Genomic DNA, 13,384 nt, shown 5'->3' on the forward strand with positions numbered 1-13,384 from the left:
TGCGCATCTGAGGCGGGGAGCTCGCTGATCACAGCGGGCAGATCGCTCATCCTCGACCCCGTTCCGGCGCTTAACCGACTGGAGGGAGGCTGAGCGGGTCCCGTGGGACTCAATATATCTGCGAGTAACCGTGGGCTGCATGTGTGCACTTTTACCACTTCCAACTCGCCGTCTGCCTGTGCAGAATGTACGTGCACGGGCCTCGTTTTTACAGAAGCCCCGCGCCATAAGTGACATAGTGTATGTGGGCACCGGGAAGTGGGCACGTTTACTATGCGGCGCGCTCGACCGATCTGTGTCGATCTTATGTGCGCCAGCCCTGTGTGCAGGGCTGTGCTTACATGCGGGGATGGGCACTGGGTAGTGGGCATCGTCACTGCATTTAAAGCACCATCGGCCGTGGCCGGACGAGCGTGCACGGGTTTCGTTTTTACAGAAACCACATGACGCGTGTGACATAGTAATTGTGGGCACTGAGGGGTGGGCACGTTTACTATGTAGTGTGCGCGACCGACTTGAGTCGACATTATGAGCGCAGGCCCTGTGTGTAGGGCTGTGCTTACATGTGGAGATGGGCACTGAGGAGTGGGCATCGTCACAACATTTATAGCACCATCGGCCGTGGCCGGAACACCAGAAAAAACACTGTTTTTGTGAAACATCTGGGTAGCCGTGATAACGGCTTTTGTGTGCAGGCAAGCGGGCACTCGTGCAGGCTTGCGCATTGCAGAAGACACTGAGGCAGTCGCAACTCTTGGAACTGCAACATCGGCGCGCTTGGGTGAGAGCTCGGCCGCAGCGGAACTCGAACACCGGCGCTTTCCCAGCAGTGCTAGGATGCTTTCGGGGCTTCTGGCTTCACCGCAATCCTCTGCCGCGGATCCTGCGGCGCGGGGCGACTGCTCGAAGAGAGAGAACGGGGTCCCGAGCTGCGTTGCTGACGCTGTCGTGATGGCGCAGCAGGAGGCGGTGGGCATGACTGAGGGCTCTGTGGGGCCGGTCTAGAGCGGCTAGCTGCAGAACTGGAGCGCTTCGGCAAGAAGTGCTTGAACGCCTGTGAAGCTTTCTGGTCCTCGGCGAATCTCTCCACAAACTCGTTCACGGAAGATCCAAAGAGGCCGGCAGGAGTTAGCGGAGCGTCAAGAAACGCAGCGCGCTCAGACTCCTTGATGTCAGAAAGCGTCAGCCACAAATGCCTCTCAGCCACCGTAGCGGAAGCCATAACCCGTCCCATGGCCTGTGCAGCGGACTTAGTAGCGCGGAGGGAGAGATCCGAAGCACTCCTCAGATCCGCGAGACAGATCGCTTCAGGTCCCATCTCATCCAGCTTGCGGAGAAGATCGCCCTGGAAAATCTGTAGCGTCGCCATGGTGTGTAACGCAGACGCAGCCTGCCCAGCAGCAGAGAATATCCGTGCGAGCAGCGATGACGTCATGCGGCAGGCTTTGGATGGCAACGCCGCCTTAGTCCACCGTCCAGCAGAGGGCGGGCAAAGGTGCGCTGCTATAGCCTGTTCCACCGGCGGAAGTGACAGGTAGCCTCTGTTCTTAGCACCGTCCAGTGTGGAGAATGCTGACGAAACAGATGAGCGGATTCTCGCCGAGAATGGAGCGTCCCAAGCCTTCGCCACTTCTTCGTGAAGCTCAGGAAGAAAAGGGGCGTGTTTTGAGCTTGAGGAAGAGCGCTCATCCGGAAGATAGCTACCATCCAGCCGGGAACGTGAAGGGGGCGCTGGTGCAGACCACTCGAGGCCGAGGCTCGCCGCGGCCAACGAGAGTACACGCATCAGCTCCTTATCGATATCCCCCCGTCTGCTGGGCCTCTGAGCAGCGGGAGCGAGATCCACGGAGCTCGCCCAACCCTCACTGCCCGAAGCAAGCAGAGAGCACGTGTCTTCTTCCTCCGACGCGGGCCTGAGATCCACTTCCTCCGATGACGCGTCGGCAAGCAGCGGACGCTGAGCATCGGGAAGCGATGCAGGGGAGACCGGCGAAGCGGAGGGAACCGGCGAGCTCGGCCGAGCTGGAGGCGGTTCTGGTAGGCGCTGCGAGCGGCGCTGCGAGCGGCGCTGCGAGCGGCGCTTCTTACGGCGCTGCGGCGCAGCGGATGATGCAGGCTTCGAGAAGGATGCCAGGCGAGTCCTCAGAGTCACCATAGGCATCAACTCGCAATGAGGACATCCGCCATCAGCGAGCGCGAGCGCTGCATGGTCTTCACCCAGACAGGAGACGCAGATGACATGACGATCTCCTTCGCTGAGCGGGGTTCTGCACGAGCCGCACGAAGGCATCTTTAAAAAGACGCAGCTCTTTTGTGAATGTGCGTCGCAGGGCGAACACACACACAGAATATCACAGAACAAGGATTATAAAGGATATGGGCGCCGGATAGCGCAGCAGGAACGGCAGTGGAAGGCGGCGGTGCCAGCGGCTTCAGGATGGCTCGTCCTGCTGATATGCTCTTCCAGACGGCGCTTGCTTCCTCGTGATCCAGCGATGCGTGAGCTTCGCTGAAGAGATGAAAAATCAGGTGAGTCAGCCTTTTCGAGCTCCTTTTATAGGTTGGGCCACACCCGTTTCGGCGGGAAGTGGCAAGAAGGGCACGAAGCGCCCTTATTGGTCTGATGTTGCATCAGCCTGCGCTCGATAGGCTGTGCAGTTGCCGCAGAACAAGCCAATGAGCGAGCGAGCCGTCTCGCCTATGGCTGTGTACTGCTGCAAATGCGCTTTACAAAAATACAAAATTAAGGATAATTTTTTGCTTCAGTATTTCGTGAAAAGAGACTTTTCCCGTAGCGTCTTAGCTAAGACGCAGTGCGAGAGAGCTCTCGTAAGAGAACGATGTTTGAGAAAGGCGGGGCATAGAGGACCTACAATAATGTACAGTATTTGAAAAATAATGTGTAAACATTAAAGCATGTCAACATATTCTGTTACACCAAATACACAAAATGATGATCTTGGAAAAAAGCATCATATGACCCCTTTAACTACACTTCTCAATAATATACAGTGATATATTTTTTTATTATAGGCTATTAGGCTATAGATGTTGTTTTGATAATTCAACAAATTTAATAAATGTACTTGATTGAACACAATAAAACCGTACTTAAAAAAAAACACATCTTAGTTAACACCTGTTGTACATTTCTAAAGTTGTTAGTACGTGAGAAGGCTGTCACATTAATAATATTCGTTCAGTTTTTATGCAAAAATATAAAAATGTATGTGTGATAGAACTACATTTTAAACAGGCTATGATTAATGAGTTCAGGTTGGTATGGTAAAACACACCTGGTCAAAGTAACCACAGCTGTATCAGTGTTGTAACAGTAGAGGGCGCCACCACAGTGAACTCTCCTACACAGCTGTGCACACATACAGCTGTCACTGAGTCATGTAAGACAGGTATTCTGTGAGTCATTTCCCGCCTTGGAAAATAAGCATGTATGAACCTCTGGAGCTCAGACGCTCAGGTAAACTGGGGAATTCTTCACGACATCAGAGTTTTCAGGTGGACATTCGTTTTCAGTTGCTTACATGGCTTCTGACTGTACAAAACTGGGAAACCCATTGACATCATCAAGATACCTAACTTGACATGAGATGAGATAGTAGTGTTATGACACATTTATTTAGAATAACATTTAATTAACAATTCCTTAAATGTAGTTTTTGTCAAACCAACTATTTAAGTGACTAGCAAAAAAGCGATTAAAAGGTGATTAAAAGTAGCCTATAGTGAAAACACTATCAATGACAAGTTAAAATATGCATTTTCCACACAGTATATTCACATTCATTGTGTTGTTTGTCATGTTATTTGTTGATTAACTACCTCAGGGCAGGGTCAACGGGGTACATATGTGTTTAATTTAGACTACTTTTAATAAAGATTTATCTCAGCTGTCCTACGACTGATGAATCATTTAAGGCTGAATGCACTCTGGTCATAACCTAATATGGTCTTAAAGCTGGTAGTCAATGTCAAATTTAATGACATAAAGCTATTGAATCTAATGAACTATTGTCTCAATCAAAGATTGTATTCGAATGCATACCCCATGGGGTGAATGTAAGAGAACTGCCATATTTGCATTTTGAGCATCATTTGCTTTTTACTGCAAACAAAAAAAGAACATTTCATTGTTTTCACACTGTGGGGAAAAAGCTGCTCAGATCACAGGAGGGCAAAATTTATTAATTTTTCTCTCTCTTTTTTAATAAATATAGGCCATTTGCTGTTACTATTACTCATATTTAAAGTTAAATATCAACCATCTTAGCAATGCTTAAATTTAACAGAATAATTAAAAAATAATATTTATACAAATTAAACAATAACCCATAGTATGAATTCTAATAGGTAAATTTAGTTTAACCTCAATGGGAGTTCACACCCACTTTTACTGTATTTAACTCCTAAATGTGTGTGTGTGTGGGGGGGTACTTATATTAAGTAACAGTCAGTCTCTAAACTGTTACAGGAATATGCACACATTTTATAGTACTTCTTTATATGTCTAAAATATTTTAAAATGTTAAAAACTGTACTCTGAATGCCTGAGCAGCATTGCATAAAATGTAATTTAATTGAAAATAATTAAATAAAAAACATAATTGTGGATTAATCCGAACCAGCTAGTCACCAAGTTGAGATGGAAGTGTTTTATTTTAACAAGAAAGATCCCTATTGGGAAAAAGCCATGATGTAAATACAAAAATCCCCTGACTACATCCTGAGCCAACAGCTTTATGTGTTACTAACACTATTGATGATAATACTGTTAAAAGCAGATGAAGAGGTGGTGCCAGGTTCTGTGGGATAAGGAAGCTGTGACAACATCTATAAATTAGCTGTTTTTAATAGTTTTTTGCTGAGACAATCAGTGACAGCTGACAGCATCTGTGTTTGATTTATTCTCTAGAAATAAACTAGACTTCTAATGAACAGCCGTGACAGCCAGCTCACCATGGCTGCACTAATGTTTGGGGGGAAAACCGCAGAATTCTGCATAACACATTGTGGTGAAATGTCTTAATTGGAGCTGGGAGTACATGATACGCATGCACTGTGACATACTGAACTTTTTGGCTTACAGGAGTAAACATGTATAGATTCTGTGTGGGCTTGGCAACAGTATATGACTCCGTCAGCATTACCAGGTTTTTATGACAGTGTTAAGATCATTTGTTGAGATATAATGTGAGCAGGGCTGTCCATGGGGGGGTGCAGCTGGTGCAGTCGCACTGGGCCCCACTTCAGCTAAGGAATGCCCTGAATGTGACTCATCTAATTCATTTCATATTCCCAAATCGGGTTTACAGACGAAAATTACCAGTATCAAGTGTCATATTTACAATGCAAAGCAACAGATACACACAGGATAATGTATGCAAACAAAATAAATGTATTCAGAAATCCACATACAAGGGAAATCTGATAATAGTAATAGCTAATTAAATTATAAATATATATATATATATATATATATATATATATATAACTAAACTAAAACATGGACAGATGTGGCATTTTTATATTTAGTTGTGTTTAAAGAGTAATCACTGTATATGGAACAAAGCAGAAAAGCATGAGTGTCTGAGAGTCTGAGACATGCTTGTCAGTCAAAAGTCCATTTAGAGACCACTGGGAAGTAGATATGGACTGAATTAAAACATAAGCTTGAATGCTTTCATATTTCATTCAGATAGTGTGTTTTATAAAACAGTTACACTATAATTATAGTGAAAAAGCCAAATGTTTTTCAAAGGCAAAGCATTTTTATATTCCTGCAGACTGTGTGCTGAGAGATTTCCCACTGTGCCTTTCTAGCAACTATATTACAGAAAGAAAAGAAAAAAATGTAGACTCCCCCTGTACCCCACAACACCGCAGGCCTGAATCTTTATGTGCACGTTTTGGCTTAAACTTTTGGATAGTTTATGTACTGTAACATATAATCAATGTTAAACCTCAAGATTTTCAAATATAGTTTTAAAAATCACAACACATATGAATTGTATGTGCTAAACTCACCACTACAATGTTAGGGTCTTGTGAAAGGTTGCCAGCATTGATATGCAGATACTAGGAGTTTTGGTGGTTGCAGGTCTCTCCGTCAAGAAAAAAAAATTTTTTTAAGAAGACTTTTGGGATCATTTTTGGATTATTATTGTTTTCTTATTTTTGCATACATGAACTCATTGTTTTACAAATGTTGATATACACATATTTAATATGTGTTGCATCGATCAGAAAAAAATGTGTTTGTGTACTGTATATCCAGGAAGCTGTATATGCTGTCACATGATGTTTCAAAACATCTTAGGGAAGTTACTAGTGTGCAGTCTTTGGGAAATTCCACCATTCAGGTCTACGTGAATAGCTACAACATCTGTTTCACTGTGTGAAAACTCTGAAATGGTGAATTGCGTAAAAGCATTGAGCTGGTGATGATGGTGACTTCTATGAGTGTGTATAATTGCAAAAAGAGGATGATTCAAAATACACTGTAATACAGCGCATGCATTAGCATGGGCAGACCAAAGGTTTCTGTGCTTGTCTTAAAAAAATTGTTTTCAAGTATATATATTTAGTTTAGCTGAAGGGTAAATTTTCTCAGCATAAAATAAAAGCAGCAGCTGTATGTGGTGTTTTCCCTTCCCGTGGTAGAATTCTTGAAACAATTATAGTAAACAGCCCTATGGGCAATAGATTTAGCGATAGAAATAGCGATTGTCTTTTTTTTCTCTACTGTGACGTCTATCCGAGTGAAACAGCATCTGAAAGGAGATGGCGGGACTTGATTTTGTGACTGAGTCCGCCAACAGGTTAAAGTTGGCATGAAATCAAAATGTAATTTTTTTTTTTTTTCCGAATGGAATACTATAGTGTTTATTATAAATAATTCATCCCTGCACTTCATTATTATTATTATTTTAAAATTCCTGTGCCTTAGTAATCTTTAAACAAAACCGTTAACCTCCCCTCCCCCTCAAAACGACTCATCTTCTCTTCCGGTCATGAGCTATGGCACAAGGGCGGAGCTAGTGATGTGAGGGGTAACGCTGGGGTAAATGACAGGGGAATAGCTAAAGCTTTATAGAAATCAACACTATCAGTGCTGATGTGAGCCATGGGGGAGTACACTATCCTTAAATATTGAAAGGATATTAGCATATTATCACAACATTAATCTTAGTACATCACATACTATTTTATAACATTTTTTTAAATATAAATATGACTTAAAGATGACCCAAAAATGAAAATTAGCTAGTGATTACTCACCCTCGAGTCATCCTAGGTGCATATGACTGTGGCGAGTGGGGCGGGGCCGAGGGACGTGGGAACAAGGAGGGAGGCCGGCAATGATTGGGCAAATCAGTGACACCTGCGACCCACTGCCGGTCTCGAGTCCCACGTAGGAGATGGAAGGATATAAAACTGGAGCGACGACAGTGAAGGACGAGAGAGGACCAGGCCACTCGCCACAATGACTTTCTTCTTTCAGACGAATCCAGTTGGAGTTATTTAAAAAATTGTCCTGGCTATTCCAAGCTTTATTGTTGCAGTCAGTGGGTGTTACAGTTGAACAGTCCGCAAGTCGTCAAATAAGGCGCAGACATTCAAAATAAAACATGTCGCACACAGCTCCAGGGGGTGAAATAAGGTCTTCTGTGGCAAATCCATGCATTTTATAAAATATCCATATTAAAATGTAATAAACACTTTTCTATCACTTCTGTTATCTGTCATATGCAAGAAAGCCGCTCCGGTGGAAGTCGTAGCACATTGTTGTCGCTGATTAGTGACGAATGCAGTGAGAGAACAAAAACAAAACAAAACAATGGTCATGAATTAGAAGTTCAAACCAAGGATTTGCAAAGAAAAATGCTGGAGGATTTCGATCTAAACCAAGAGGAGACTGGTTTTCCTTTGCTAAAGTAAGGAAACTTTGCTTCCTTTGCTCCTGAACACAAACTCGCGAGACTAGCATACGTGCTGCGTCATCCGCCGGGATGGCTTCTGCATGTGACAGATAACTGAAGTGAGAGAAAAGTGTTAATTATGATTGAAATAAGGATATTTTCTTAGAAAAACACATACTGTACATTCACTACAGAAGTCCTTTATTTACCTCCCAGAGCTGTGTGTGGCATGTTTTATTATGAATGCAGGCGCTTTCTTTGACGACTTGCGGACTGTTCAACTGTAACACCCACTGACTGCAAAGATAGAGCTTGGAATAGCCGGGACAATTTTTTTATATATCTCCGACTGGATTCGTCTGAAAGAGGAAAGTCATATACACCTAGGATGACTCGAGGGTGAGTAAAACACAAGCTAATTTTCATTTTTGGGTGAACTAACCCTTTAACCTGATGGAGGACGTGCTCAGTCATTCAGGATGTTTCTCTCTCATGTGTGCGCGCACACTAATCTTCCACGTCATTTTCATCCTCAATAAATAAAAAAATTCTTCATGCTAAGGTGTCAGCTGTGAATCCAGTGGTGAGAAATCCCCCACAACTAACTGCAAACTGCCATTCAGATCTGCCTCCATTTTGTTAGCAACACCTCAACTTCCAATGATCCAATCAATCCTCGAAAGACAAAATCAAGTCCTGCCTTCTCATTTCAGATGCCGTTTCACTCGGAGAGACGTCAAAGTAGAGAAAAAAAGACAATTGCTACTTCCATTTCATGCCGACTTTAAATATTGAGAGGATATTAATACAACATTACTCTTGGGACATCACAAACTATTTTTTATGAATATAATTTAACTTTTTAGGTTTAGGTTTACCTGGAAAAATTATACAACTTAAAGCCTGTAACTGGCCGATGGAATCGTGCTGCAGAGCCTGACTCATTTAAGGCCAAACTGAAGGAGATGCAGCACTTCTTTGGCCTGGAAGAGAGTGGAGATGTGGATCCACAGACCGTAGCAGCTATGAGAAGAGCTCGCTGTGATCTCTCTGACATTGAGCCATTCAGAAGGACAATGTGATGAATGAACAGAGCTCTAAAGATGAGGTTCACATACTCTCATGAGCACAATCCACAGCATTATGACTCTGTACTCAGAATCTCCAGATTCAGCTCAAAGCTGACAGCTGCACAAGTCAGGACAGCACTCAGACAGGCATGGAAACTTTGGGCTCCAGCAGTGCCCTGAAATTCCGAAGACAGAGAAGGAGTGATGCTGACATCATTATTTCCTTCAATAACAAAGGCAAGGGAAGAAAAGCTGACCTTTGAAATTATGGAACTTGAGTAATAGTCATACTCTATTGTGTGTGCGTGTGTATTTTCAGGGAGTGAACCATAATTTATTAACAGAGTAGTCACCACAGTTAATAGTACTACTGTAAAAACATCAATATGGGATTGCCTGCAAAACATGTATAAAGCTTACAGAATATTTGTGTAAATTAGTCACATTGGTGACTGGTACCCAAATTAATAACTTATCTTATTTACAAAACATTATACTATATTAAGTGACATTTTGAAGAATGTTTATAATATTAACCCTTGTATGGTGTTCGGGTCTGTTGGACCTGTTTTCATTTTTTATCAAAAGAAAAATTATACGATTAATTCTTTTTTCAAACTCAGACTCATTGGCCTTGGCTCATTTTCTGTGAAGAATATATATCAGAACACATTTTCAGTGAAAACACACTGTACGTACAACCCCCTACACATTTACATCACACACAGGATGTTCAGGTCCACTGGACCCGAGGCTAATAAAAGTGTGGAAAACTGTAAGTCCTGTGTACCTTTACTCTGTCCTCCTCATGTCAGTGTGTGTGTGTGTGTGTGTGTGTGTGTGTGTGTGTGTGTGTGTGTGTGTGAGTGTGAGTGTGAGTGTGACTTTTGTGTTTCTGTACCTGCCGTTCCCACACAAAGTCACAACATTGTTGCAAAATTCAAGCACGACCACCGTCTGCTCTCACATTCATGCACATTTTACCCTCTGTTTTGCGGGAACCAATCTTTCTTTTCTCATACTCTATCCCAGCTGCAAATTGGGCACGGGACACAATAAATAATAATAAATAATAAGCTTTGCCAGTGTGGTGAAAATTGTAGGTTCTGTGTACCTTCACTCTGTTTGGGCCTGCTGTTATTGTGTGTGTGTGTGTGTGTGTGTTCTTTTTTACCTGGTTTATGAGGACACAAGTGTGTATAATGTGTATTACAACATAAACATGGTTTATGAGGACAACTGTGTCCTGAAAAACTGGCTGAATAACATAATGAACACCACACAAGGGTTAATTTTAATAGTGATATAGTATATATGGATGTATGTGTGTATATATAACTTCAATACAAACAAACAGACACACATATGTATGCAAATACGCATATTTAATATAGATCTATTAATACTACCAAAAAAGTAAACCTTTATAGAATAGTAGCTGAAGAAAATACAGTTTTAATCATAAATTGTGTTTATATATAATATATAAACAAATTACATGCATATGTGTGTGTGTGTATTTTTTATGTAAATATCATTAGCTTGTCTTTTAAAAGAATATTTTAAAAGTTTTTCTTGAAAAAAAATTAATTCATTGTTTGCGTGTTTGTATGTATACATCACTTGTCAGCACTAATGTGTGGCACTTATGGTAGATCATGAAGATGGGTCACCGTTTGATGGTGAGGGAGGTGTCCTGGCACATGCCTTCTTCCCTGGCCCGGGCATTGGAGGAGATGTGCACTTCGATGATGAGGAGGCCTGGACAATAAATGCCAAGGGTAAAAAAGGAAGAAGTCAGCTGCACCAGTTTTTGTTCTCTGATAGTAGTAAAGTTTTAATGCCTATTCACATGGCTGACACAATGAAAATTTGAAAATGTATTTACTTACTTTACAGGTGAGCTATACGTTAAAGACCCTGAATGAAGGGTTTCGGCTCCATGAAAACATACTTGCAATGTTTTCTGTGCTGAAGTGACCTGTCCCTGGAGCCATCATGTTCCCAGCCTATAATTTTGTCTTGCACACTGTTTTGCAACTGTCTTTCCTGGATGTCAAAGATATACAGGAAATGTATGGTATGGTATGTCCATGAATACGTTTGTCTTCGGAACAGAATTTAAGATATTTTGGATGAAAACCGGGAGGCTTGTGACTGTCCCATAGACTGCCAAGTAAGTTACACTGTCAAAGTCCAGAAAAGTATGAAAAGCATCGTGAGAATAGTCCATGTGCCATCAGTGGCTCAATCATAACATTATGAAGCGACGGTACTTTTTGTATGCAAAGAACCAAAAATAATGACGTTATTCAACAATTTGTGTCCTCTGTGTCTCTTTTCATCACCGTAGCACCATTTTGGAGAATATGAGCTGAACAAAAGTATTTTCGTCACTTCATAATGTTACGGTTGAACCACTGATGGCAGATGGACTATTCTGACAATGCTTTCATAATTTTCTAGATCTTGACAATGTATGTTACTTGGCAGTCTATGGGACAGTCTCAAGTCTCCAGGTTTTCATCCAAAATATCTTAAAGTGTGTTCTGAAGACGAACAAAGCTTTTACAGTTTTGGAACGACGTGTTAGTGATTAATGACAACATTTTCATTTTGAGGTGGAGTATCCCTATAAGGGGCAATAAAATGCATAATGATCTAATGATATAACTATAAATGTAATATTTCTTCTTGCACAAAACCGTTTTAAATTAATATAAAAGCAAATGTATACTAAATTTGAATAATAAAAGAAAGTCGAAAACAGTAGCACAGTGACTCGGATTGACATAAAACTGAATCAATTGATTCTCTAGAATGAATCAGACTTTGCAAAGTTACATAAATGGGCAAAAACAGATACATTTGAGCCTATGCTATCATTCGACGCACTGACAGTTATGCAACAGGAGTTTGTTTTCTTTAAAGACAGGTAGTCTGGCTCCATGTGTGTACACTGAGTCATTGACTTTAGTAGTACAGTTGCACTATAGTGTATGACTGATACTCCTGTTGCAGGTTTATTTGGCGGGTACATCCCAGTTTTGAGCAAATAGGAATCACAGTAATAACAAGTTTGTGGCCTGACCTCCCAGCTCACATACAGTAGATGCTGCCTATGAAAACACATACAAAAACAACATGCTAGTTTACAAAGGTAAGGCTTTCATATCTCAACGTCATCATAAATTTAATGGAATAGTTTTAGTTTTGTATGTCTCTCTCAGGCTCTTAATACTGGGAGGTGGTCCTTAATACAGTTCTTGGTCCCCTGTTATTCTCCCTATACATGCTGCCCCTTGGCTCCATCGTTGAAAAGCACAACTTAAGATACTATTGCTATGCTGATGATACATTATTGTATTTACCCATTTCCCCTGGTTGTACTTCAGATATTGAAACTATTTTTAGCTGCTTGGAAGACATTAAATCATGGATGGCAGAAAATTTCCTCCAGTTGAATACCAAGAGATGATTTTATTTGGATCCCCCACCGCTTCAAAACACTGGAGTAATGCCCTTGGCCCTTGGTCATCTAACTTGCAGAATCTGGTCAGGAATCTAGGTGTCATTTTTGATAGTTCTCTTAATTTTAATAAACAAGTTAGCTCTGTCGTTAAAGGTAGTTTTTATCAGCTTAGAACAGTAGCTAAGCTGAAGTACTTTTTATCCAAGAAAGATCTTGAAACAGTAATTCATGCTTTTGTTTCCTCACGTTTAGACTACTGTAATTCTCTGTACACAGGTCTAACCAAACATAATTTAAATAGACTTCAGTTAGTCCAGAATGCTGCTGCAAGACTCCTCACAGGCACCAAAAAGTGTGAGCACATAACCCCAGTTTTAGCTGAGCTTCATTGGCAGTGAAATTCAGAATTGATTTTAAAATCTTACTTTTCGTTTTTAAAGCTCTACAAGGTCAAGCCCCTTTGTTTATTTCTGAGCTTTTGTCTACTTACTCTGCTGCCCGACCACTCAGGTCTACAACCCAACAGCTACTTGCTATCCCCAAGACACGTCTTAAAACCAGAGGGGACAGAGCTTTTTCTGTAATAGCTCCTAAACTCTGGAACTCCCTCCCACTTCATATTAAGTCCTGTAATGCAATTGTCAGTTTTAAGACGAATCTGAAAACACACTTTTACTCTCTTGTTTTTAATTCTCTTTAAAAAAAATTGTTTTTTTTATTTATTATTATTTTTTTAGTTGTTTTTGATATGTTATATTCTATAGCCTTATAATTTATGTTTATGTTTTATTCAATTATTTAAATGTATTCAAGGAGTCTTGTACTCATTTTTATGTATTGTCAAGGCATATTGTTTCTGCCTTCCCTGTTTTAACTTGTAAAGCACTTTGGGTCAACTGTTGTTC

General features: G+C 41.4%; 1 protein-coding gene across 1 annotated transcript; it reads left to right on the forward strand.

The window, feature by feature from the left end:
- Nucleotides 1–3,447: 3,447 nt before the first annotated feature.
- LOC132127015 (collagenase 3) lies at nt 3,448–12,761 on the forward strand. The gene is given in 11 exon segments (XM_059538635.1): nt 3,448–3,478; nt 8,871–9,045; nt 9,097–9,182; nt 9,185–9,244; nt 10,663–10,788; nt 10,938–11,092; nt 11,827–11,942; nt 12,029–12,113; nt 12,116–12,167; nt 12,238–12,254; nt 12,756–12,761. Coding segments are annotated over 11 exon segments (909 nt in total).
- Nucleotides 12,762–13,384: the final 623 nt, after the last annotated feature.

Source organism: Carassius carassius, chromosome 45, assembly GCF_963082965.1.
Source record: "Carassius carassius chromosome 45, fCarCar2.1, whole genome shotgun sequence".
NCBI lineage: Eukaryota > Metazoa > Chordata > Actinopteri > Cypriniformes > Cyprinidae > Carassius > Carassius carassius.